This window comes from Xenopus laevis, chromosome 3L, assembly GCF_017654675.1.
Source record: "Xenopus laevis strain J_2021 chromosome 3L, Xenopus_laevis_v10.1, whole genome shotgun sequence".
NCBI lineage: Eukaryota > Metazoa > Chordata > Amphibia > Anura > Pipidae > Xenopus > Xenopus laevis.
The window spans coordinates 6,807,215-6,834,201 of NC_054375.1; the positions used below are offsets into that span (position 1 = coordinate 6,807,215).

The 26,987-nt window shown below is 39.3% G+C and overlaps 1 protein-coding gene across 4 annotated transcripts in view; it reads left to right on the plus strand.

The window, feature by feature from the left end:
* The window catches only part of trim24.L (tripartite motif containing 24 L homeolog), a 52,015-nt gene that overhangs the window by 9,994 nt on the left and 15,034 nt on the right, over positions 1-26,987 (plus strand). For 3 of the 4 annotated variants that reach the window (XM_041585902.1, XM_041585903.1, XM_018240874.2), the window contains exons 2-6: positions 16,272-16,390; positions 19,933-20,083; positions 20,227-20,374; positions 22,307-22,423; positions 22,766-22,880. In XM_041585902.1, coding sequence (XP_041441836.1) covers positions 16,272-16,390; positions 19,933-20,083; positions 20,227-20,374; positions 22,307-22,423; positions 22,766-22,880 — 650 coding nt within the window. The remainder of the gene's footprint in view (positions 1-16,271; positions 16,391-19,932; positions 20,084-20,226; positions 20,375-22,306; positions 22,424-22,765; positions 22,881-26,987) is intronic. The other variant, XM_018240875.2, reaches the window with a different exon arrangement.

Consider the following 26,987-nt stretch of genomic DNA (forward strand, 5'->3'; position numbering starts at 1 on the left):
GATTCAGGGAGATTAGTCGCCCGACGACAAATCTCCTCTTCTTCGGAGCGACTTATCTCCCCCAACTGCCTTTCCCTCGGCTAGAATGTAAATCGCTGGCTGGATGGCACTTGGAGCGCTTAGTTTTCCAAAGTTGCCTCACAAAGTATACTTCGGGCAACTTCGGAAAACAAATCGTTCCGAATGCCGTCCTGCCAGGGATTTCTAGCTGGCGGGAGGCAGTTCAGGGGAGATTAGTTGCCCCGAAGAAGAGAAAATTTGTTGCCGGACGACTAATCTCCCCGAATATGACCGTGTGTCCTGACCCTAACACCTATCCAGGATCTGCCAGTCAGGATGCTGTGTGCATTGTCTTTCACATAAAACTGTCAGGCTACCAGAATATTCTGGCTTCCCTTTCAGTGGTGACTTTACTCTCAAAATAATACAGGTATGGGACCAGTTATCCAGAATGCTCAGGACCTGGGGTTTCGCGGATAATGGATCTTCACACCTTAAAGGGGTGGTTCACCTTTAAGTTAACTTTAAGTATGTTATAAAATGACCAATTCTAAGCAATTGGTCTTCATTATTTATCTTGTATAATTTTTTTATTATTTCTTTGTCTTCTGACTCTTTCCAGCTTTCAAAGGGGGGGTCACTGAATTTTTGACTTATTTTGATAAAATGAAATCTGTCGAGACCGGTTTCCGGATAACGGATCCCATACCTGCACAATGCCGACTGTGATGCGCTGTTACCCTACTCTTGTATAAATGTTGTGCTTGCTTCAAAGATAGCAATTCAATAAGCTCCTTTGCAGCAGGGCTCAAGTTCCATATTGGGTAACAGATGTTTTTTTATTTAAGAATACAATGGTTTTTAATATTTAATTATCATTAAGCAGGAGGCAATGTCTGAAAACAGTAGGGATGCACTGAATCCACGATTTGGCCAGATCCCTGAATCCTTCATGAAAGATTTGGCCGAATACCGAACCAAATCTGAATCCTAAATAACATATGCAAATAATAGAGAGAGGGAAAAAAAACAAATTAACTTTTTTTTTTTTTTACTTCCTTGTTTTGTGACAAAAAGTTACGATCTCCCTTCCTACCACAAATTTGCATATGCAAATTTGTATATGCTTATTTAGTTGCTTTTATAACAATCTCTTTTATGAATAACTGGGTTCTACACATGGAAAAGGTGAAAATCTCCTTGGTCGAGAAATTAATTGGAGGTAATTAGATTTCCAACCTACAGATTAACCTCCTGCATTATGGGGTCTTGCTAACAAAAGAATCACAACAAAGGGTAAATGGAGGGGGTTCTCTACTGGTAATGTAGTTATCTACCTTACATGGAGTAGCTTAAATTTCCCATTTAAGGGCAGAGACACACGTGGAAATTCAGGGAGATCAGTCACCCGGCGACAAATCACCTCTTCTTTGGACGATCTCCCCAAACTGCCTTCCCACCAGCTCGAATCGAAATCGTCGGCGGGATGACTCTCCAAACGCTTCGTTTTCAGAAGTTGCCTCACGAAGAAACTTTGGTGGACTTTGGAAAACAAAGCGCTCCGAGTGCCGTCCCGCCAGCAATTTTGTTTATAGCCGGCAGTTCGGGGAGACTAGTCACCCGAAGAAGAGGCGATTTGTCGCCAGGCGACTAATCTCCCTGAATCTCCATGTGTGTTCTCTGCCCTAAAGTAGCCATATTGTTTAAAAAGATAGAATGATGATCATATGCAGATTAGATTCGACCAGGAACAAGGATTCAGCCGAATCCTGCTAAAAAATCCTGGATTCGGTGCATCCCTAGAAAAAATAGGACCTAACTGGTCCCAACATTTGAAGTTTGCAGACATGCCTTCCCTCTGATACCTTCCGATCTTGGATCATCTTGGCCACACCCCATTTTTAGACGGGCCACACATCATGCTCTTACTTTGAGGATTTGGGTGACGCTTCCATGCATTTCATCGGCAGGGGGGGGGGGGGTAAATTGAGATTCGGGTGAAAATTTGTTGCACGGAACCAATTTGTTAAACCCGAGCCGCATACTTATGCACTTGCACCCACTACCCGACCCACAATTACCTTCTCCGCAACCCGATCCACGACCCGCTGACCTTCAAGAAACCGAAAGTGATCATTAGAAGTTGACGTGATCAGAAAAAAGGAGTAAAATTTGCTATTGAGAAGACCCGGAGAACCACCAACCCGTGTATATACCCGCTTCCGAAACTTCTACCTGCAACTCGCAGGGTACCACAGGTTTTTGCGGGTAGCTGACCCGCTGCAGGACTCTACTTTACAGTGGATGAAAGGGGAATGACTCCCAAAAAAATTTGAGTTTTTGTTATCTATGAAATTCTCTGCAGTTCTTCCACTTTATAAATGTAGTAGTAATAATAATAATAATAATATAGAAGAGACAAAGAGCCGTACAGCAGAGATGCAGTTTTGTTGCATGGTTCTGCAGTCTGGCTCATCTCTCCTGATTTATCTCACACCACCTTGTGCTGCCCCTTAATGGTACAAAGCCAATCCAATCTAGCAGGGAAGCGCAGTAATCAAAGCCAAGGTAATTTGATTTTCGCTACAGAGATGTTTTGTCTCCAGGATATAGTGTGTGTTCAAGTTCAGAATCTCGCACAGTTTTTGCACCAAATCTGCTTTCAGGTGCCCCCAGAATAATGTGAAAATATAAAAACAGATATTGCCCGGACACCAATTATCCAGGAGCTCCCAATTCCAAAGATTTTCTATAGTATCCTCTTTAGGCAATTTTTTTTTTTTCATAGCACGTTTCCTTGCCAATATTAAGGCAGTACCTTGTGCTTGATAATCATGCACATCACAAAGACACAATCCTGTTGTGTGTGTTAAGAATGGGAATTTTATTTTTAGATGTGATGATTCGTTGTGGAAAATCTTAGGTTCTAAGAGTTGGGAAATTCTAAGACTATTTACAATGGGTCTTCATGTTTTTTTTCCAGTGGTCGACCATTTAAAGGACATTTATTTTTCACAAGCTTAATTAAAATATAGTACAACTTAAAGGGCTGTTTCTCCTTTAGGTTAACATTTAGTATGTGATAGAATAGCTGATTCTAAGCAACTTTTCAATTGCCTTTGATTTTTTCTTATAGTTTTTGAATTATTTGCCTTCTTTCGGACTTTCAGATGGTCTGTAAGGCTACAAAGTTATCATTATATCTAATTTTTAACAATCCTTTTTCTATTCAGTGCCTCTCATATTCATATTACAGTCTCTTGTTCAAATCCGTGTATGGTTGCTAGGGTAATTTGGGCTCCAGCAACCAATGGCTGAAATTGTAAACTGGAGAGTTGCTTGATAAAAAGCTAAATACCTCAAAAACCACAAATAATAAAAATGAAAAACCAATCGATATTTGTCTCGGAATATCAGTCTATTTAGCATTCTAAAAGTTCTAAGCTGACAGTAGCATATTACTGTGAAGTGTTCTTTCTCTGTTCTTTCAAGGGATATCTCCTTTAGAAGCCATTCTTTATTGTAAAGGCCACCTTTCTCTAAATGTCTTCAAGGGTTCTCTCCTTTGTACTCTAATAATAAATCAAACTCTTCTTTGGACTTGTTAGGTTCTAATCTAGAGATGAAAAACATACTAGATATTCCATGATTAGCCTTCCCATTGTGTTAAAATCCTATAGCAAGGTGTGTTCCAAGAGTCCAGGTATTGTATGAAATCTTTAGGGGATATCGGCCATGTAGTTGTTTCAAAAAACCTTGCATTGGCCAGGTAGTTTATATGTTGTGTTTTTGTACGGTTTCCCCCTAATTGGTCGTTCTCATCAATAGGAAGCTTGATTTCCTGTTGCCGCAGCTGCACCCTGTTCAGAAAGTGCACTTTTATGCACACCGCTTGAACGAGCAGTTTATTTTGCCTAGCAACATCAAATTTCGAGATTCTTATCTTTCCTTTTCTTTGTAATTGCCTTTTTTTTCCGCATAATTTGTAACCGTTTTATCTAGTTTGCCATAATTGTTGTAGAAAACCGGGGGGGGTGAGCCTAGAACTGAATCTGGGTCATAATTTCCGTATTTACATTTGAGGGAAAGAGTAGAAATTCTGTTTTACAAGTGAGCCAACCCCAAACTCGAAGGATTTAGCCTAATCTAAATCTTTTGAAAAGTTTTTAAGATTTGCCCAAATCCCATCTGAATCCTGGATTTGTTGTGTCCTCTGTATTAGAGATACATCATGTATTTATGGTAGAGGGTGGATACCATTTATAAAAAGACCTCAAATAAGACCTGGGTGCCACAAGTTTGGTTTTCTTCTTTTGCATCACATTGTTTTTCTCATTCCGGAAGCCTGTTTTCATACTTGAGAACCATTAATGTGGAGCCCCTCTTAAGTTGGCCATAGACGCAACGATCCGATCGTACGAATCGTGGATTCGTATGATTTTCGGACCCTGTGTGGAGAGTCCTGAGATTTTTCGTCCGGCGGAGATCGGTCGTTTGGTCGATCGGACAGGTTAGAAAATTTCTGTCGGCTGCGGGTAATATCTCTGCGTGTATTGCCGATCGTACGATTTTCAGTGGGAGACTGTCACTAGCTTTCTCTATCGTACGATTGCTGTCAGGGGCAGAACATCGGCTGATCTGTTCTTTAACTACTTTATTTAGTCGGAATGGTAAGACTTTTATCTGAATGGTTAGTGACAGGTTGGGAGATGGGAAAGTCCAATCGTACAATGATTCGTACGATCGGATCTTTGCGTCTATGGCCAGCTTTAAGAGAATATGTAAATCACACAATGATTGTTTCTTGTGTCTTAAGGTGGCCATAGACGTAAAAATTATGATCTTTCTTGGAAAAGATCTTTCCAAGAAAGATTGTTTATTTCAATACACACGTGTAGAGCTGAATCGATAGATATACAGATAGAAACAATAGAATTCTACCTGTATCTGACGATTCAGCAATGGCCGATGTTTGGGTGCCTTCAAAGGCACCCGATCAAAATTTTCCGTCCAGCCCGATAGAGGAGCCAACCGATATACAAGTTTTCTGCCGATATTGGTTGGCTCTTTTGCCACCATACATGCACAGAATATCGTACGAAAATTTTTTTGTACGATATTATCTGTGCATCTATGGCCACCTTTATGGTTAGTGTAAAGCTAAGTAAGGTAAGACAAAGCTGGACAATTTGGCCAGTATTTTGGCAAACCGGCTGACACCTCTACAATCTGGACTTGTTGATAAATCCTTTTCGGTAGAGGATTGACATGTGTAAAAGAAAGGACAGTCCTTGTAAAGGAATTTTACAGAAGATCACCAAACAATTGGACCTCAATGATTAAACTGTTTGGAAGATCAACTACATGTGAAGACGATTTTAACCATCTTGCCCTGGCCATCCCAGCAAGTTAAGCCTGAGAGCAGAAGACAAGATGCTGAAAATAATCTCAAAGAACTCATCATGGAGTTGACATGAAGATGACATGAGTGTGCCATTAGAAAGAGGCTGTGCAATTAAGATCTACATGTGTCAAGAGGAAACCTTTGCAGTCTAGAAAGAACATCAGGCCAAGACTATGGATTTTTTAAAAAGTGTTCTGGGGACAAACGAGGCAAAAAAGAGTACTAGGCTAAAGAACCAGAAGACGTGCTTGGTGAAAACCCAAAAAAGCGATTTACCAGAAGAACCTGATACCAACTGTAAGGCATGGTGGTGGAAATTATGGTTTTAGACTCCTGACATTCTTCATTTTATTCCAAGAGGGTGTTGAAGGGTAAGATGAAACCATCTTACTTTCAGAAGATCAAAGCTCAACTGAAAGTGGACCTTGCAATTTGACAAAGAAAGGTTCCAGTAAATCTGGCAAGGAATTGGAGGGGAAAATGAAGAGTTCTAGATCCCATTGAGATGCTGTAAGGAGATGGTGTTTGTGTCAAAGTAAGGCTTTCTCCCCCCCCCCCCATGTTTTTGGTTAAATTACACCACCTTTATCTTGATATATGGTTGTGCTTTCATTTGAAGGAAGTTAATACTGCCCCCACAACTTAATTTAGTCCTTAAGCGAAGTCTAGATATTTTTCTGTGTTGAGTAGGTAGTTTTACTTTGTAACCTAAATAGTCTGTGATTTGTTATAGTCACTGGGACAAATGGACAGATTGTTATGGAGAATTATGTAAATTTCCTTATAAAAGTATAAACTAGTTGTTGGTAAGTAGGATGCTGACACCACAGTTCTCAAGGACTCTTCTTAAAATCTAGGAATCTGCACCTTATCAGGTCCAAGCTCCCTCACCATCTTATCAGTGATGGACTCTTCACATCAGCCTTCTGCACACATATAGTCCTACACTCTTCTGAGACTTTACTCTCTTATCTTTAGTTGTTCAGTGACAGGCCTCTTGACCCCCCCACAGTGGGCCAGTAATGCAAACATTGGAAAGGCTCCAAATGCATTCATAAAAGTTCACTAGTCTGCTCTTTAGAATGTCCTGGAGCTTCTCTAGAAAAAACCCATACAGTATATGAGTATTCATTACTTAAACCTTCGTTGCAATTAATGTTTTGCCCTTGTCAAATACAAGGCAACAATAAACCACTTGATGGTGTTTTGACATGACTGCCATGTAGATGCCAAGTGAAGAGGTTTTAGGCATTTTGATGCTTCGTAATCTGGTTTTGAAGAGGTTTTAGCTATTTTCATGCTGCGTTTTTTTTTTTTTTTTTTTGTGCACAAACTACTTTGTGCCATCTGCTTCATAAACACCAGGATTTTTAGCAGTTAGTCAAGTTAGAAATAGATTTAAAAGGTTGAACTTGATGGACGTGTATTTTTTTTAAACCTACCTTATATCACTTATTTGATTCATCAGCCTTCTTTGTTTACATTTAAACCTTCAAAAAGTTGTCATCAATACATTTTTCTTCGTATCTTGTATTTTATGAAGTGTTGTACATGTTCTCTAAATTAAGGGAAAATTAATATTTATAAAATGTTTGAAGTTTATTGTAGAAATCGTGAAGCTAAGCCTTCCTGGTAGTGGGTGCCCTCAAGCTTCACCTGATGAGTTTTTGTTGCGTTTTTATACATGCTTGGCTTTTTACAGATGGAAGGCTACAGTTTATTACAGTAGACGGCACTTCTGGACAAAGTTTAATATAGCAGGTTGCTGGACAAAAACCTAACGCATTTCGGGACCAAATCCCTTAAACAGATGTTCTTATTTATATCATAGGTTTTTTATATGTTTATTCCAGAGATGTGGAGTCGGTAACAATTTTGAGTATGTAGAGTTGGCGTCGCCAAAAATGTACAGGCTCTGACTGCCCCCATGGCTACACAGCAGCTTTTTTATATAAACTATAGTAGTACTTATCTGTTATCTACTGTGTATCCTGTGCTTGAATGGCTGCCCCCATGGCTACACAGCAGCTTGTTTATATAAACTATAGTAGTACTTATCTGTCCTACTGTGTATCCTGTGCTTGAATGGCTGCCCCCATGGCTACACAGCAGCTTGTTTATATAAACTACTATAGTTTATATAAACTATATATAAACTAAGTACTACTATAGTTTATATATAGTTTATATAAACTATAGTAGTACTTATCTGTTATCTACTGTGTATCTTGTGCTTGATTGGCTGCCCCCATGGCTACACAGCAGTTTGTTTATATAAACAATAGTAGTCTTTCTGAAATAAACACACAGCTTTTACTAGTGCAGAGCAACAGTACATTATATTTTAATTCCTTTGATACACTTTCAGTTTTTGGTGTTCGTGTTCCTTTCAAAACAGAGGAGTAAGGGTTAGAGCTACCATAAACTGAGCAGTCGGTGTCGATGGATTTATGTACCGACTCCCTAGCCCTAGTTTATTTACTACATTGTGTTATAAGCCTGTCTGGTAAATTGTTTCCAGGTTTATTTTTACAGTTTTTGAGTAATTTCCCATTGACGTTTTCTAAAAAGCCTACCAGTGAGCCGCATTCAATTGAGTTGGGGCGCTACACAAGTATGAAAAAATGTTCTTGGGGCTACCAGATAAGGGCTCCGATTGGCTATTTGCTAGTGTTTGTGATCTGGTAGCCTACAGGAGCCTCTGTTTGGCAGTAAATGTGGTTTTTAGGCAACCAAAACTTGCCTCCAAGGTAAGCACCTGCTCTGAGACCACTGGGAGCAACAGCCAAGGGGTTGGTGATCAACATGTTGCTCATGAGCCACTGATTGGGGACCACTAACGTAGGGTGTTCTGTAGATCGAGTTTTGGCTTATCTTCCTTTTACCCTAGGAGTGGATGTACCATTGTGCTGCCTGGAAGAAAATGGAAATAGTCCATCAATAATGGACTGTTTCCATCATTGTAAAGCTACAATCTTGACCGTCTGTGCTAAAGGAAAACATGTTGACTTTTTTCAGTTGAAACATTTACAATCTCCAATGCTCTTGCCTTTAGAAAGTCTATCAAAGCTCAACTGCAAAGCTCCTTTGTTCTCCTACGGTCAACTTTCTGTGCCTTGTTGGAGTGGAAAATAATTCGTATAGCTGTTGCCTTTGATTCCAAAACTAAAAATATTTATCAATTTGCTTTATGGAAAAAAAAAAAATTAGAATTTGATTATTTTGCAGATGTAAAATTTCACAGACAATGCCTGGCACATCAGCTAGTTAATTATTGTTGTTATTCCGTATATGTTAATGACATTAGCACACGAGGCAATTCCAGGCCTTTTGTCACCCAGGTAATTGATAGCTAAGACGACTGCCGCATTTCCAATCAACAATTGTCTGCTTTACAAATATATCCACAAGTCCAAACAAGTGCTATTAAAATCAGTGGGGGAAGCGATGCACAGAATTTTTTCTTTTTTTTTTTTTTTTTTATTGTGAGCTCCCTCAATAACCATTTCAGTTGGTGCTTCCGGGATTTTTTTTATTCTGGACCATATGTTACGTTATTATATTGTCCAACATTGTGTGTGAATATTTTATATATATATATATGTATAATATTATATATTTGGCTTATTTAGATAATGAATTTTAATAAATCTCGTATGACAAATTTTATAAATTAAATAAAAACTTGAAGCTTATATTGCACTTTCCCTTTATTTTACACTATTTGTTCTAATGGTGGGCTTATATTTAATGCTATATTTGTTCCTCGCCTTAACATGCTACGAGTCATTGGCATATCACGTTCTCTCACTCGCTGATTTCAGTGCTGTCCGTAACACTCGCTGATTTCAGTGCTGTCCGTAACACACAAGTATTGTAATTTAAATAAAAACTTGAAGCTTTTATTGCATTTTCCTGTATTTTACACCATTTCATTTCTAATGGGCGGCTCTACTGTATATTCAATGCTGTATTTGTCACCCTAACATGCTGTGAGTCATTGACATATTTCCTGCTCTCATTGGCTGATTCAAGAACGGGTTGTCATTTTTTCTATGCAGAACTGCCAAACAACATAGTTAAATTGTTTGGATTAGGGGAAAAGTTGGGTTAGGCAAGCACAATAGTAATTTCTTTATATTTCACAAATTATCAAAACAAATGAACTGTTGGTGAGAAATGATTAACGGGAAGCTTTGTTTCAAATATTTGACCCTTTTTCTTTTTATTATTTTTTAACATTTTTAAGAATTAAATTTTTTTGTTCTTCCACAGCCTAACATTTTTCCTATCTTTGGTGCTTTGTAATAAAATTGTGTACAAAGATGTTCTATTTGGTATTGCATATGGCATCTTGGTCAGTTGGTCTAAAATGATTTATTGATGACATGAGTGGAGAGGCATAAGGCATCTAAATACACAGCCCAATATTTAAATCTATACATAAACAGCAGGTCTGACATTTTTGAACCCAAACCCAATGCTTACCTGCTACTTGTCTAATTTGAACTCAATCTAGCACCTCAGGCCTCATCTGACCCAGCTCTGCTCTAATGACTCCATATGGATGGGATCAGCCTCAGTAGGGGGTCAGCACTATTACATCAGCAATGGGGAAGGGCCTGTTTGAGATTCAACCATTTACCTACCTAAATTACACCTGAGTTTGTACTTATTTGTACTTACAGGTTTCTGGTTAACCAGCTCATCCCTCCTCTGATCCACTGCTATTGCTATCTCTTATTCGTACGACTTTTGTTCCAAACACAAATGCCCCATAACATAGTCTCCTAAAACGTATTCTGTTTTGACTGAGTGTATAGCCAGATTTGTCACGTATCTCATTGTGTGGTGTATAAATCGTTGTGGCTGAACCGCAGATCTCTGTGATGAGGAAGTTGTTGTCCGTCACAGCAACACTCTGTAAAAATGTTAAAATTGGTAGAATTGGGGCAGTTTCGAACAAAACATGTTGCTCTAGGATTTTCTTTGTGTTTTAGGGTACCAGACTTTTGAAACCAAAAACAGTTCTTCTGAATTAATTAATTAAACGTTTCTCAAACTTGGGACCTAAAGAAAAGAGGCAGAGGAAATTTTCATTAATTATATGCCTATTTTCTTATTAAAATAAAATCGTATACAAAGATGTTCTATTTTATTTGGCATTGCATATGGCATCTTTTTTTTTTTTTTTTTTTTTCCTTTTTTTAACAATTTTTACAAAAATAATACAAAAATAATACAATACCACAAAAATAAACAGATAACACATAAAAAAGAAAAAGTAGGATAGAGTAGAATAAAAATATGTAGGACCCTGGCTATCTCGCAACTGGGTACATCTGGCGTCCGCTGCATCACCCGCAGGCCATCTCTCAAGCCTTCGGGGTTGCTTGGACCGGTTACTACCTTTATTATTTCGGCTGCCTCCCTTACCCCCTCCCCGATGCGTTCCTGTCTATACTGCTAAGGAACCTCCCTTTATTTGTATTCTGATTGACATCCCTTTTAACTCGATTTATTTATATACATAACCCATGGTCCCCAGATATCCCAATATGTAGTGCTCTTATTATGGACAATATATGTTATTTCTTCCATTTTTCTAGTGTGCTCTACCACCTGCTGCCATTCCATGTATGCATATGGCATCTTGGTCAGTTGGTCTAAAAGGAGTGGAGAGGCATAAGGCATCTGAATACACAACCCAATAATAAATGTATCCATAAACCTTATTAAAGGATGCTGTTGGAACCCATTGCCGTGCCCACATGGTAATTAGTAGAAATCAATTCCGAGGGTGGTGGCAGAATTAATCAATATTTTTGAGGCATATTTATCAAATTATCTCACAAGTGTTCAGTTGGGTTGAGCTTAGAGCTCTGTGCAGGCCATTCAAGTTCTTCCAGTCCCATCTAAGCAAGTCCATTCTCTACAGACCTCGCTTTGTTTCACAAAGTAGGAGCATTTTCAGGAATGCCCATGTACCCTGTAGCCTTAAGGTTTCTCAGGAACCAGCAACCTGAGCCCTAATCATTGTCAAGGAACTTAGACACTCACTCGTCTTCCACCAAAACTTACTGTTCCAAAATGTCTCCAGAAGCAATTTAAGCATCGGGACTATTACTGGGGACAGTTCTTCTGGCATCTGCCAAATCCAGAGTTTTCCATCAGACTGCCAGATGGCGAAATGCCATTCAGAGGACACATCTCCATTGCTCCAGACTTTAATGGTGTTGACCTTTACACCATCCCAGTCATTCATTAGCATTGCTCTTGGTGATTACCACCACTTTGGTTGACAGTTTGGAACTCCACGTTGAGTGTTTCGGACATTTTTTTGGGATACTTTTGGCTAAAAATGTCTGTATTGTGTATGGGGGTTAATTTGTTTCCTTTGACCGTTTCATTATGGCATAGCTTTCTTTTCCATTGACTTGTTTTTTTTTGCGTGGAAACCTCCCAAATTGCTTTCGATTGCCTGTTTCTATTTGCGGTTGACGGTTAAAACAGTTCTAAATTAAATTTTTTGATCTGCAACCCTGAATGAAAATAGACGAGCTGCCAAAACCTTTACATCTGAGCTAATTCTTTGGGGGAGATGTTGGTTTCCCCCCCCCCCCAATTCTCTCCTGCTTTGCAGAGCCTTCAAACAAGATTAATGTAATGCAGGGCTTTTTTTTATTGTGGCCTTTAGCACTTTACTCTTTCATTTCCCCCACTTTTTTTCTAAATCGCAAAATTGAATTCTATGTATTTTTTAATTTTTTTTTTTGAGATAATTGTGTGCATGTTCCACTTAACTCAGTGGGGGATGGTTGAGCTTTAGGTGGTTCTTCCCCTTTCAGAATGGTTTAACCTAAGCTGAAAGACGTTCAGGCTGGATTTTTTCAGCTCAATCCAGTGGAAACCAGTTTGAGGCAGTTCCCAGAGGCTACAGTCCTGTGTGCTAATAAAAATTGGATTTTGTTCTAGATTGCTCTCGCAAGCCATGTTTGTTGTGTTTAATCATTGTGATAGCAGAGAAAATTAAGTTTCCCTTAAATTTATATCCAGCAGTGGTAAAAAAAAAAACATAGCTTCGTTACTGGCAAGCAGAGACTTCATTATTTTTTATTTTATTTAGTTTTTTATGTATATAAATTGTGATATTTAAATAAAATTATATAGGGTCAATTGAATCTATTTTGTATCTCTAAAGGTTCTGAAAATGTGAAATAAAAAAAGAAAAATACCTTAGGTCTTTTAATATACCAATGAAAAAAGAAAAGAGTGATTTTGTGTTAAAGGATTTTTCTTTAAGGCACTCTGATGTTTGGGTGTAAGGCCAATCATTGTCTTACAATTAAATCATTTAATTTGAATATGTAGTTATGAATACATTTGAAGGGCCTTAACGCCTACCCATGAGAAGCACGATATGGAATCTACTTGCACAGGCCACACCCATGAGGAGCAGCACATATACACTACTTAAAAACCACACCCATGTGCTCACCCACGAGGAACAGCACATAGAAATGACTTACTCAGGCCACACCCATGAAGAGTAGGATGTAGAAACTGCTTGCACAGGCCACACCCATGTACCTGCATATGAGGAGCAGCATATAGGAACTACTTGACACAGGCCTCACTCATTTACCCATCATTTCAGCTGAATGTGCCACTTCGTATTAATGAATCTTTTTCAGTTTTTAAAAAAAAAAAAACATGTAGGAGGGCATGTAAAGGCAAAAAAAAATAAAATCCCATTTTTACTTTCTTTAATGAAAAAGAAACCTATCTCCAGTATACTTTGATTAAAAATGTGTACCGTTTTTTAAGAAACCTGACTGTATGAAATTCTCCATTTACTGCTGTGGATAGGAATTGTCAGACGGTCCCTAACTGCTCTGCAGGGAAACAATCATACTTATGAACAGCAGGGGGAGCCCCCACCTTACTTCCCAGCCATGCAGAACTCAAGCAGCTTTGTTTGTTTCCCTGTAGAGCAGGCGGCGACTGTGTAGGGATTTGTATTGGATTTTACATCCCCTTTACTGTTTCCAACTCCAATTGCAGGGACAAAGATCATGGAGCCAGATTTAAACAGATAAACTGGGATTCTATTTGGAGGATTATTTTGCTGCAGCCACTGGTTCTGCAGAGTTGGAGAAAGTTTGTATTAAACAATACAACAACTATAAAATCCTTATTAGATTACATGACAACACAGGACCCAGTGCAGTCTGTATATTCTGATTATTAATCAGTCTTGCTGTATCGGCTTCTGGCAGATATTTGACTTGTGCTGTTTTGATAATTTATGATGATCCCTAAGCAGCCCAGACCACACTGAGCATGTGCAAAGTCTTGGTCTTGCAAAGATGTTTAACAAAGTTACAAGATGGTGACCCCCTGTGGCCAAGTTTGAAAGCATAAATCATTTGTTTGATTAGGTTTGTGGTGCAGTTAGTTCGTGTTTATGTTTAGTATACAAAATACAGCATTTCTAGCCTTATTCTATTTTACACTTTACTTCCCCTTTAAGTAATGTCATACTGTTCATAATGAAACACTTGTTACAGCTCCAAACTGTGACCATTTTGTAAATTCAAATGTGTTTGAATACTTCAACATTGTGATTGACAGGTTTTTAAATGATGTATGCTCCTACACCCCGCAGTAATCAATGCAGTCATTGTGGGCGGGTTGGAGAATGCTTGCCTCCGTGGCATAATAAAAAAGAGATTATTGTGTAAAATGAACTGGGAGGGAGAGAGTAATTGTAGGATATAAAAAAAAAAAAGAGAAATTACTGCTGTCGTATTTTGAGACTATTATGAACAGTTCTGTATTCCCCCTTTATTGTGTGGATTAGAGTGCATAAAGGAAACAGGAAAATGTATCAGTAAAGTGGTAATGTGGCAATGATTAAACACCAAGTTTCTAAACTGTTCTAATAAAAAATTACATAGCTGCAGTAGTTTCAGGAATAGTTTTTCTTTTTAAGGTTACGGTTGTTTATAGAATTGTCAATTTTTTTTTCGAGCTGCTCAACCAAACTTTTTCTTCCTTTGCTGCAACCAACACACTCATGCTGTGAGTCACTGGCAGATTTTACCTTCTCTCATTGGCTGATTTCCAGCACGAGTCAGGAGTTTGTAATTCACTGTAGAGCAGTGTATCAGCCAATGTGTCTTAACTATAGAAAGTCAGCAGTCTGCCTGTGTCGCTGCAGGAAAAACAAATTCATTTTTAAAACATAAAGGACATGTAAGCTGGGGTTGCCACCTTTCTGGTTTTAAACTGGGCTTTGTAGAGGTTATCCGGTTCAAATTCCCCTGTGATTTAATAAACTGTGTGATCATGTCACAGACCCATTCCCTTTGTCCAGATTTTTATTTGGACAAAAAATTGGCAACCTACTCTAAAGGTGGTCATACATGGGCAGATAAAGCTACAGATAGGCAGATTTGGCAATTTATCTGCCCGTGTATGGAGGCTTCCAAAGGGTCTTCCCGATCGATATCTGGCCACGATATCAATCGGGAATTGATTTTTTCCACCGACTGACCCATGGCTCCGCGTTGTAATCCGATCGTTCAGCCTTAGGGCCAAATGTTCGGATTTCACTGTACAGAGAGGTCACGTGCACACTCAGGCAGTGGCGTAACTAGATATTACTGGGCCCCACAGCAAATTATTTTTCAGGTCCCCAAAATGTTTAGAGGTTGACTTGTTTCTCCAATATTTTATTGAAATTGTATATGAATTAGGGCCTCATGGGGCCCCTATACCTCCTGGGCCCCCCTGCAGCCGCAGGGTCTGCTTCCTCTATAGTTTCGCCCCTGCACTCAGGCCCTTCACCGCTGGTTCCGCTTGGTGCTAAACGCCTAAAGGAGACGGCACCCCCAAATTCCAAGTAGTAAAGCAATACAGGCTAGCACACACAGCGAGTTAAACCGGGGTCATACCCCTGGTGCGTTTATTGCGTCACAACGTTTCGGGGGCGTTCCCCCTTCGTCAGGTGATACAGAAATCTACGTGAAAACAAAATATATAAGCAAATTACCCACCCCACTAAAGAAGGACGTGTTCAATGTCCAATGTATCCAAAATAGTGTCCATAAATGTTGCAAACAGGATTCTCCAGGTGAAAAAGTCCCAATGGAACAAAAGTATCTATAACAAAGTAATAAGAGGAGCACATGTGTCGATTCACAATCTTAAATATAAAAAAATAAATAAATCACTCTCCCTAATAATGGGAAAAAAAAGGTTTATGGATGCATATTCGATTTTTTTTCGAATTCATATCTGCAAAATAATTGAAAATGGTTTAATAATAAACTATAAAAGAACATGATAGATTGAATTCTTCATTTAAGCCTCTAGGAGTTTGTGTTTGCAGAGTCCAAATCCAACAACTTTCGCGTTGCCGTAGTTTTTATTTAAAGTCTTGTCCCTGTATCTCATTCACTTTTTCTACAATTTGCCACCGAATCTGTGAAATCCTATGTTTGTTCTCATAGAAATGTTTTGCTAATGTTGTTTCCTGTATTTTCCTAATTTCTTTATTCGGAGTACCCCGATATAGCACTGCCGTTGGTGGGCATATCGCTGAAAGATCTGCTTGTTTGGTGGTTCTCTTCAAGTACGGCCAGCTATAGCCCACCCAAAAATTTGACTCAAAAGAATGTTTTTGTGGTTTTAAGAGTTTTTTTGTAAATATATAATTGCTTCTGAAAGCAGAAGTCAACTGTCCTCCAGCCAAGACTTTTCTATATTGTTTTAGTAGTCGGAACCGGTAGTGAAGAGAAGAGCAAGCAACCAGGTACTGAAATCTATTGTTACATTTGTCCCCTTTTTTTTATTTTTACAGTTGGGGTGATTCGCTGTCCCGTATGCAGTCAGGAGTGCGCAGAAAGAGACATCATTGAGAACTTTTTCGTCCGTGACACCACCGAGGTTCCCAGCAGTACCGTTGAGAAGCCAAGTCAGGTGAGTCTTGTCTGCTATTGGATATTAGAAGGGAACTGCGTTTAAAACCGGCTATGCTGAGTGGGCAGAGCAAGCATGGGTCTTTTTGAGTAGACTAAAAAAATATTTTATCGATTCCAAAATCGATAAATAAGGGGGTTGTTCACCTTTAAATTAAAATTTGGTATGATATAGGGAGGGATATTTTGAGACAATTTGCAATTGTTTTTCATTTATTATTATTTGCGGTTTTCGAGTTATTTAGCCTTTAATTCAGCATCACTCCAGTCTGCAAAATCAGCAATTGCTAGGCAAATTCCCCTAGCAACCATGCATTGATTTGAATAAGAGACTGGAATATGAATAGGAGAGGCCTGAACAATACCTTAAGGTGGCCATAGACACACCAATATCGCACGTAACGAATTTTCGTACGATATTCGGTGTGTATGGTGTGAGTGGACCGACCAACATCAGCAGAAGACTCGGTTATCGGTCGATTGGGCTGGCTGGAAAATTTTGATCGGGCACCTATGAAGGCATCCGAACATCGGCCATTGTTAGTGCAAAATCATTAGCTACAGGTAGCATTCTATTGTTTCTGTCTGTATATCTGACAATTTAGCTCTACACGTGTGTATTGAAACAAAAGATCTTTACTGGAAAGATCGTAATTGTATGGCCACCTTAACAGAGCATTTGCATTTTATATGGGGTCGATGACCCCCATATGAAAACTTCAAAGAGTCAGAAGAAGAAGGCAAAAAACGAAAAATAAATTAATAATGAAGACCAATGGAAAAGTTGCTTATAATTGGCATTTCCGTAACATACTTAGTGGAACTTTTATCAAAGGTTTTTTTTTTTTTAAACTCTCTTAAAGGGATACTGTCATGGGGAAAAAAACATTTTCAAAATGAATCAATTAATAGTGCTGCTCCAGCAGAATTCTTCACTGAAATCCATTTCTCAAAAGAGCAAACAGATTTTTTTAGATTCAATTTTAAAATCTAACATGGGGCTAGACATATTGTCAATTTCCCAGCTGACCCATCATGTGTCATGTGACTTGTGCCTGCACTTTAGGAGAGAAATGCTTTCTGGCAGGCTACTGTTTTTCCTTCTCAATGTAACTGAATGTGTCTCAGTGAGAAATGGGTTTTTACTATTGAGTGTTGTTCTTAGATCTACCAGGCAGCTGTTATCTTGTGTTAGGGAGCTGCTATCTGGTTACCTTCCCATTGTTCTTTTGTTTGGCTGCTGGGGGGAAAAAGGGAGGGGGTGATATCACTCTAACTTGCAGTACAGCAGTAAAGAGTGATTGAAGTTTATGAGAGCACAAGTCACATGACTTGGGGCCGCTGGGAAACTGACAATATGTCTAGCCCCATGTCAGATTTCAAAATTGAATATAAAAAAACTCTGTTTGCTCTTTTGAGAAATGGATTTCAGTGCAGAATTCTGCTGGAGCAGCACTAGTAACTGATTCATTTTGAAAATATATATATTTTTTTCCCCATGACATTATACCTTTAAAATCGAATATACTCGAAATTCTACTGGAGGGTTATTTAAGTAAAAAATCGAATCTCTAAAACTCGGATGAATTTTACAGACCCGAAAACTCGAATCGAATTCGACCAAATTCTATTCGAGTTTTTTTTTCTGAAAAAAACGCGAATGTCAGAAAGACTCAAAATTGGTCTCTGGATCTCTCCTATTGCCTTATACATGAATTCGGCAGCTTTTAGGTGCCGAATAGTAGAATTTGAATTTTTAAAGAGCCTAAAAAATTCCCTAGTCGAATTTGACAGGGGATAAAGCATAATTTTTTTTTCGAGAATTAGAATTTTCAATTCAACCCTTAATAAATCTGCCCCTAAAAGTTAAAGGGGAACCCCTAATATATCCATCACAGTTATCTGTTTCTTCAAAAAGTTATGGATAAATGTCATTTTCTATGCTGAAATCCAGCTGTTTAACAGTTCTTCTCTTTCTGCATCATTTGAAATCCTGGCAGGGAAGGAGGGACTAAACACTAATGTTACAAATTGTAAGAACTTCTCCACAGCTTACAGACATGCAGGAACTACATAACCCACAATGCATTGCACTGTGATGTTCCATTCCTTATTGAAATCACGTGTGCAGGGAATTGTGGATTCTGGAGGATGCAGGCTGAGGACAAATGGCTGTTGATACAAAGTAACAGTAGTCAGACGGCTCAGCAAAGTAGTCAGATAGATCAGGAGGAGTGCAGGGGGCTAGGCTTAGAGAACTGTCGGAAACCATTAAAAAACATGAAAAGTCTGCATATTTTTTAAATGATATATATTGCAAAGTTCGTGAAATGGTTTACTTTTCAAAAAGTGCAAGTTATCTTTTTGTGGAGTTCCCCTTTAACTTTAAGGTGAACCACCCCTTTAAAGGACAAGAAAAGTATAACTTAAGAAGTAGGTAGAAATGTTGTACATTGTTTTGTGCTTCTGTACCGGCCAAGGCAACCACAGCCCTTTAACAGTGAAGATCTGTGTCTCAAAAGATGCCCCAGTAGCTCCCCATCTTCTTTTCTGCTGATTCACTGCACATGCTCTGTGCTGCTGTCACTTACTGAGCTTAGGGACCCACTCACAATATACATTACACATAGCATAGAAATGTCACAATATAAGGCTGATTAGTAATTAATACACATAATTACTACATGGCTGCACAGAAACCAGTGCAATTAGCATCAGAATTGAATAATCAGCCCTGTAGCATCAGCTTATATTACAGGGGAACCTCATTTTCTGATGGATAATTAGTGACGAGCCCTAAGCTTAGCTTCTTAACAGCCAATCAGAGCCCACTGAGCATGTGAGTGTCACAGACACTTTCCAAGATGGTGACCCCCTGTGACAAGTTTGAAGTCCTGGATCATTGCTGCTATTGACAAGCTCAAACTTTAGCCTCGTGCAATAAGTTCACTATATAAAATATGCAATTTTTAGCCATATTCATTTTTAGGGTTTAGTCCTCCTTTAACGGGGTTGTTCGCCTTCCAAGCAATTTTTTTCAGTTCAGTTGTTCTCCAGTAATGGACTTTTTTTCAATTACTTTCCATTATTTATTTTGTACTGTTTTTAAGTTTTTTTAGCATCCCTGTCTCTGGTGTTTGAGTCTGGCAGCTCAGTAATTCAGGCGCAGATTCTGAACTGTTAAAATTTTACAACATTTAGTTGATCCATTTCTCAGCAGCATCTCTGGAGTATCCGCAACTATTGTATCAATTCTAACAGCTGCCTGTAATGAAACTCGGGGATTCTGCTCAGCAGGGACAAAGATAAGAAATGTGTCAACTAAATGTATCAATTTAGAACAGTTTAGAGGGTCGGCGACCCCCCCTCCCAGAGCTGCTTTAGAAGGTGAAAACTGACACTTTACACTTCAATATTAGAAAAACGGTGACACATAGAAAATAGAAAGTTATTGGGAAAAGTTTTTATTTCTGGAGATCTATCTGAAAACAACCCCTTTAAAGTGATCACTCTTTGATTTTTTTTTTTTTCCTGGGCCTTTAGCAAGTCTGTACGAGCTGCGAGGACAACGCAGAGGCGCGAGGCTTTTGTGTGGAGTGCGTGGAGTGGCTGTGCAAGAACTGCGTGCAGGCCCATCAGAGAGTGAAGTTCACCAAGGACCACACTGTGCGACAGAAGGAAGAAGTCCCGCCTGGTGAGTAAAAGCTTTGCGGTTTCAGTGGGACATGGAGTGAAGCACAAGTGCTTTTCCAAACCATTAGACAACAGAAATCCTAAAATAAAGTAAAAAAATCTAAAAGTAACGTGCGTTGGTCATTTCCCATTTTGTGACTTGAGATGGTTTCTCCTCTGAAGCGGTTGGTGCAAATAGCCAGCGTCCTGTCTTCTGCCCTTTCCACAAGAAGGAGCAACTGAAACTGTACTGTGAGACCTGCGACAAACTGACATGCAGGGACTGTCAGCTTCAGGAGCACAAAGAACACAGGTACCATTTTGCTAGATCTGGATTTAGAGTGAGGCCATCTTGTAAGATGTCAATTGAACGGGGCTTCTGTCGGCAGAATAGATGGTGCCGACCTCAAAAGGGGGACGTATACCTCTAGTTCGACATGAGTTCAATCATTAGGGCTTGTGCTGAACATACTTTTTACCTGTTACTTTAAAGGGCTTGTTCACCTTTCACTAAATTAGCTTTTTATTCAGCAGCTCTCCAGTCTACAATTTCAGCAGTCGGGTTGCTAGGGTCCAAATTCCCTGGCAACCATACATTGACTTGAATAAGAGATAAGGTCCCCCCATTTGAAAGCTGTAAAGTGTCAGAAGAAAAAGGGAAATTACTTAACAACTATAAAATATAAATAATGAGGACCAATTGCAAAGTTTCTAGAAATTGACATTCTAGAGAAGGGGTCTGCTCATACAAAGGGCTTCTCAGCCAACTGGGGATTTGTTTTGATTGTGCCTTGAATTTACTTTGTTTCAGATGTTTGCCCTGTTTTAGTTCAAGTTCATATTAACATATTTATAAAAACAATAGTAAGGTTCCTGAAGCAAACATAGCAGTTTTACTGGTGCATTATGTTTGTATTACTTTAAAACACTTATTTTTTGATGTTACTCTTCTTTTAACAAAAAAACTTTTACCTATTTTAAAGATGCAGTTTGATTTTAAGTTAAATTAATTTTTAGAATATTATAGAATGGCTTACTCTAAGCAGTATTTCAATTGGCCGTCACTTTTTCTTTTTTTGTAGTTTTAGAATTAATTGCTGCAGTCTTCTTTTCCAGCTTCCAAATGGGGGTCACTGACCCCATCTAAACACAAATGCTCTGTAAGGCTATAAATTTGTTGTTGTTGCTACTTTTTATTATTCGTCTTTCTATTCAGGTCTCTCCTATTCATATTCCACTCTCTTATTCAAATCAATGCATGGTTGCTAGCCTGATTGTTGAAATTGCAAACTGGAGAGCTGCTGAATAAAAAGCTTAAAGGAAACTATACCCCCAACATGAATACTTGAGCAACAAATATCAATATCTAAAGAATCTTATCAAACTGGTATATATATTTAAGTAAATATTGCCCTTTTATATCTCGTGCCTTGAACCACCATTTTGTGGTGATCTGTGTGCTGCCTCAGAGATCACCTGACCAGAAATACTGCAGCTCTAACTGTAACAGGAAGAGATCACCTGACCAGAAAAACTGCAGCTCTAACTAACAGGAAGAGATCACCTGACCAGAAATACTGCAGCTCTAACTGTAACAGGAAGAAGTGTGGAAGCAAAAGACAGAACTCTGTTAATTGGCTCATGTGACCTAACGTATAGTTTTTGTGTGCACCGTGAATCGTACGATCCCAGGGGGGCGGCCCTTGTTTTTTAAAATGGCAGTTTTCTATTTATGATTACCCAATGGCACATACTACATACTAAAAATGTATATTAATATGAAAATGGTTTATTTACATGAAGAAGGGTTTTACACATGAGCTGTTTTATGCAATATCTTTTTATAGAGACCTACACTGTTTGAGGGGGTATAGTTTTCCTTTAATAACACAAATAGCAAGAAATGAAAACCAATCGCAAACTGGCTCAGAATATCACCCTCTACATCATACTAAAAGTTTATTTTAAAGGTGTACAACCCCTTTAATGATGTTTCACACAAGGCCTCTTCATTGTGCTAAAGGGAGTATATTTGCCCCTTTTAAATGGTAAATCCCATTGCAGAATCTTATCGGCCCCACCACTATTCTTGCACATCCATTAAGTCATTAGCACAGACTGCCCATTGTTCCCCTTACAATTGGTCGCTTTTAGCCAATTCCCTTTGGTAGTTGCTCCGTTGCTCGCTCTGCAGTTTGCGCACTTTTATTTATAACGTTTTGTTTTGTTTTTTTCTTTTTTCCAGGTATCAGTTTATAGAAGAAGCATTTCAGAGCCAGAAAGTCATAATCGACACATTGATTGCAAAATTGATGGAGAAGAACAAGTACATTAAATTTACAGGAGACCAAATCCAAAACCGGTAAGTTATACGAACGCACAGAAAGCCGCTTTAAACTGCAAAAAGAAGCCCGTTCTTATGGCGTCGTTTTTCCCCCCCCCCCATTCTGTTGGTACCAGCTCACTTTGTATGCAGATTGTGTCTTCTGGCAATTACATTACCCTCTGCTGCATTGCAGTCTTTCGCTTCCTGAGCTGATGGATACGTTCACTTAACACCAACGTTTTCCATTGCTTATCTTCAAGCCCTTGAACCACTGACGCAGCACTCTGGGGTCTACACCCGCAATGATGGACTGTGTGCCAGTTAAAAAAAAAAAAAAAAGAACCTGTCATTGTTTATTTTTATTTTTATCTCCTTTAGAATCCTCGAAGTTAATCAGAACCAGAAGCAGGTGGAGCAGGATATTAAAGTTGCTGTTTTTACGCTAATGGTAGAGATCAACAAAAAAGGCAAAGCCTTACTGCATCAACTGGAGGTAATGCAAATCTTGGCCCTTGTTTTCATCTCTGTTATCTCTGGACAGGGATTGGAAGGGTTAATAATGCACTTTCCTTTAGACTTGGCACTAATCCTTTTCACCTTTGTTAAGGTAGGGGAGCTCAGCTCCCTTAAGTTTTTTTTTTTTTAAGTTTTTTTAAAGATTTTCTTTATTATCTTTTTCCTTTTATGCTGGATTGAAAGAAGTATAAGCAAGAAGAGAAGAAAGATGGGTATTCCCGTTACACATTCTCATATGACGCACTAAAACAATGAATCTTATTCTCGGTTTACTGTACCGGTTTGTGCATCGGCCAAATTTTTTTGGACGTCCCCGTGCTCGATATGTTAATTTCTGTTAGGAAGAGTGTCTATTAATTTTATCCAGAAGCTCAGAGTCGGTGCTTCCGTGGCTTTCCAAGTTAGGAGTATTGCCTTCTTAGCATAATGGAGAAGCTGATGTAGGCATAGGGGTAAATTTACTTAACTCCGAAAATCCGCCAGCGCTGGCTTCGCGCACATCGCAACACTTCACAAGGTGTAAATTGGCCTAGACAAAGCTAATTCACGAAGATCCGAAGTTGCGCACAGGGTACCGAACGCTTGCGAAGTTGCGCTAGCGATAATACAATCAGCAGTTTGAAGTTGCGCTAGCGTTGGCTAATTTGCATACATCGTGCAGTTAAAGTACAATGGACGTATATGTTGCAGCAAATACATTACACTACATAAGGCCAGGGAACCTTAATAAAATAAAATATGTTGTTATATTGCCCTACACATGAGCCCACAGTATAGTTTATGTGCCATATGTAAGGAAATGTAGGGGGGAAGCCGGGTACCCTAAAGAAAAATTACGCACTTTTGCAGGCTATTACCCTGAAAAAAGGAACAGACGCCAGCGTTTTTTTGGGACTTGGAAAATTTTTCAACTAACTTTCAAGTAAGTTCTATCTACTCCATTGCACTTTGCCTGGTCTGAGGTGGCGAAGGCAAGCCTGGTGATAGAGGTAACGTTCAGTAAAATCAAAAACTTAATGAATTTGCGTAGTACCGCTCTTTCGCCAGAGCCATAGAGTGCGAAGTTGCGCCAGAGTCTATCTACTTCACTAGCGAAATTATGCCAGCGACTGTTAGTAAATCGGAGAAGTGCCGAAATGATTTCGCGCTGTAGATTTTTCGCAGGCGTTAGCCGCTTCGTCATTTAGTAAATTTCCCCCATAATCTCCCGCCGGTAGACTCAAATCTCCAATGTGCAGCTCCCTAAAGTTAATCAAGTGGGTTCAAGGTACAGTGCACATGAGACATGCCTGTTATTAGATTTTACTATCTATTATTTATTTTATTAGCCAATTTATGCTGCCAAATCTGCGGCCTCCTTCGTGATCCAGTTGTTAATTGCCAAACAATCGAATCTGCCCAATTTGGCACAACAAATAGATGGACAAATCAGGCAAAGATCCATTTGTTTTGTGACCTCACCAGACAAGCGGCTGCGTGTGGCCAGCTTGAATATTGGCGAGAATTCGACTCCATAGGCGGTCCTCTTCCAGTTTATTCCTCTCGGTTTGACCCATGGTCAGCGATAAAGGAGCGTTCAAATGGAAGGAATAAGAACTGTTCTATTCTTACATCCAGTTAAAGCTTTACCCATCAGGATCCATCTTGATCACCCATGGAAGCAATTATGGGATGTTCATCAAGGCAGCTATTATTGGAGTGGAGGCTAAACATTTTTCGTGCGACTTTCATCACAATAATAGATTTCTCAATATTAATGGAGCTCTTGCTCTGTAAGACTGTAATTCTGATTATGTTGGAATGGCAGGAATTATGAATTGTCTTCATAAGTGACCCACTTGCTTTAAGTGCCATTAACTTGCTCATGGAATTCATATGAAGCTCTTGTGTTAATGCTGTAATGTATAATTTGTCCTCTGGATGAAGCAGGGGGTGCCGGCATGTTAAAGTGTAGATATAGTAACATGCTTGTGCTCTTTGGCCATAATTATGTTAATTACTCCGCTTGAGGGAACTGTTGCAGTTCCATTCAATCACAGTTGGTTCCTCTATAGAAAAGCCTCCTGGTGCCTATCGGCAACAGCAATATCTATACAACATATGCCATCCATCTGCAAACCACACAATGCACATGAGTGAATTGGCAGCTTGACTTGCATTTTGTGTAATTTTATGAAGAACAAGCCTCCATCAATATTGGAATGTGATATCTATGTCTGGGAACAGCGAGCCTCCATCTACATGGGCACCCTGACTTCTATGTGTAAGGAGAACAAGACTCTATCTACATGGGCAGCCTGACTTCTATGTGTAGGAGGAGAGTCTCCATCAACAAGGACATCGTGACTTTTATGTGTAAGGAGAACAAGTATCTGTCTACATGGGCACCCTCAATTATATGCGTAGGTAGAGCAAGTCTCCATCTACATGGGCACCTTGACTTCTATGAGTAGGAAGAACACGACTCCATCTACATGGGCACCCTGAATTATATGCATAAGGAGAACAAGTCTCCATCTACATGGGCACCCTGAATTATATGCGTAGGAAGAGCAAGTCTCCATCTACATGGGCACCCTGAATTATATGCGTAGAAAGAGCAAGTCTCCATCTACATGGGCACCCTGACTTCTATGAGTAGGAAGAGCAAGTCTCCATCTACATGGGCACCCTGACTTCTATGAGTAGGAAGAACACCACTCCATCTACATGGGCACCCTGACTTATATGCATAAAGAGAACAAGTCTCCATCTACAAGGGCACCCTGACTTCTATACGTAAGAAGAGCCGGACTCCATATACAAGGGCATCTAGACTTCTATACGTAGGAAGAACAAGACTCCATCTACATGAGCACCCTGAATGCTATACGTCGGAAGAGCAAGATTTAATCTACATGGGAACCCTGGCTTTTATGCATAAGGAGAACAAGTCTCCATCTACATGGGCAGCCTGACTAGTAACTGCATCTTTTTACCACAAATACATAAAATGTATTAGTCTCTCCTGTTTCAGTATGTGTGCTTTCATACGCATACAGCTGGAATTATTGATGAATTCTAATTTATGCCACTGAAAAAAAAAATCCAATCACTGTATATAAGTTTTAAATAAATCACTCTCTGTATGTGTAACATCAATGGAGACTTGCTCTTCCTACGTAGAGAAGTCAGGGTGCCCATGTAGATGGAGACTGCCATAGTTTTATGGGATCTCTCTGTACAGACTATGAGCAAACTTAGGGACTGTTCCTGCTGAATTGTGCTTAGTACAGGGGAATACCTATGCTGTCATAGTTTTATGGGATCTCTCTGTACAGACTATGAGCAAACTTAGGGGGCTGTTCCTGCTGAATTGTGCTTAGTACAGGGGAATACCTATTCTGCCATAGTTTTATGGGATCTCTCTGTACAGACTATGAGCAAACTTAGGGGGCTGTTCCTGCTGAATTGTGCTTAGTACAGGGGAATACCTATTCTGCCATAGTTTTATGGGATCTCTCTGTACAGACTATGAGCAAACTTAGGGACTGTTCCTGCTGAATTGTGCTTAGTACAGGGGAATACCTATGCTGTCATAGTTTTATGGGATCTCTCTGTACAGACTATGAGCAAACTTAGGGGGCTGTTCCTGCTGAATTGTGCTTAGTACAGGGGAATACCTATTCTGCCATAGTTTTATGGGATCTCTCTGTACAGACTATGAGCAAACTTAGGGGGCTGTTCCTGCTGAATTGTGCTTAGTACAGGGGAATACCTATTCTGCCATAGTTTTATGGGATCTCTCTGTACAGACTATGAGCAAACTTAGGGGGCTGTTCCTGCTGAATTGTGCTTGGTACAGAGGAATACCTATGCTGCCATAGTTTTATGGGCTCTCTCTGTACAGACTATGAGCAAACTTAGGGGGCTGTTCCTGCTGAATTCTGCATAGTACAGAGGAATACCTATGCTGCCATTGTTTTAAAGGATCTCTCTGTACAGACTATGAGCAAACTTAGGGACTGTTCCTGCTGAATTGTGCTTAGTACAGAGGAATACCTATGCTGCCATAGTTTTATGGGATCTCTCTGTACAGACTATG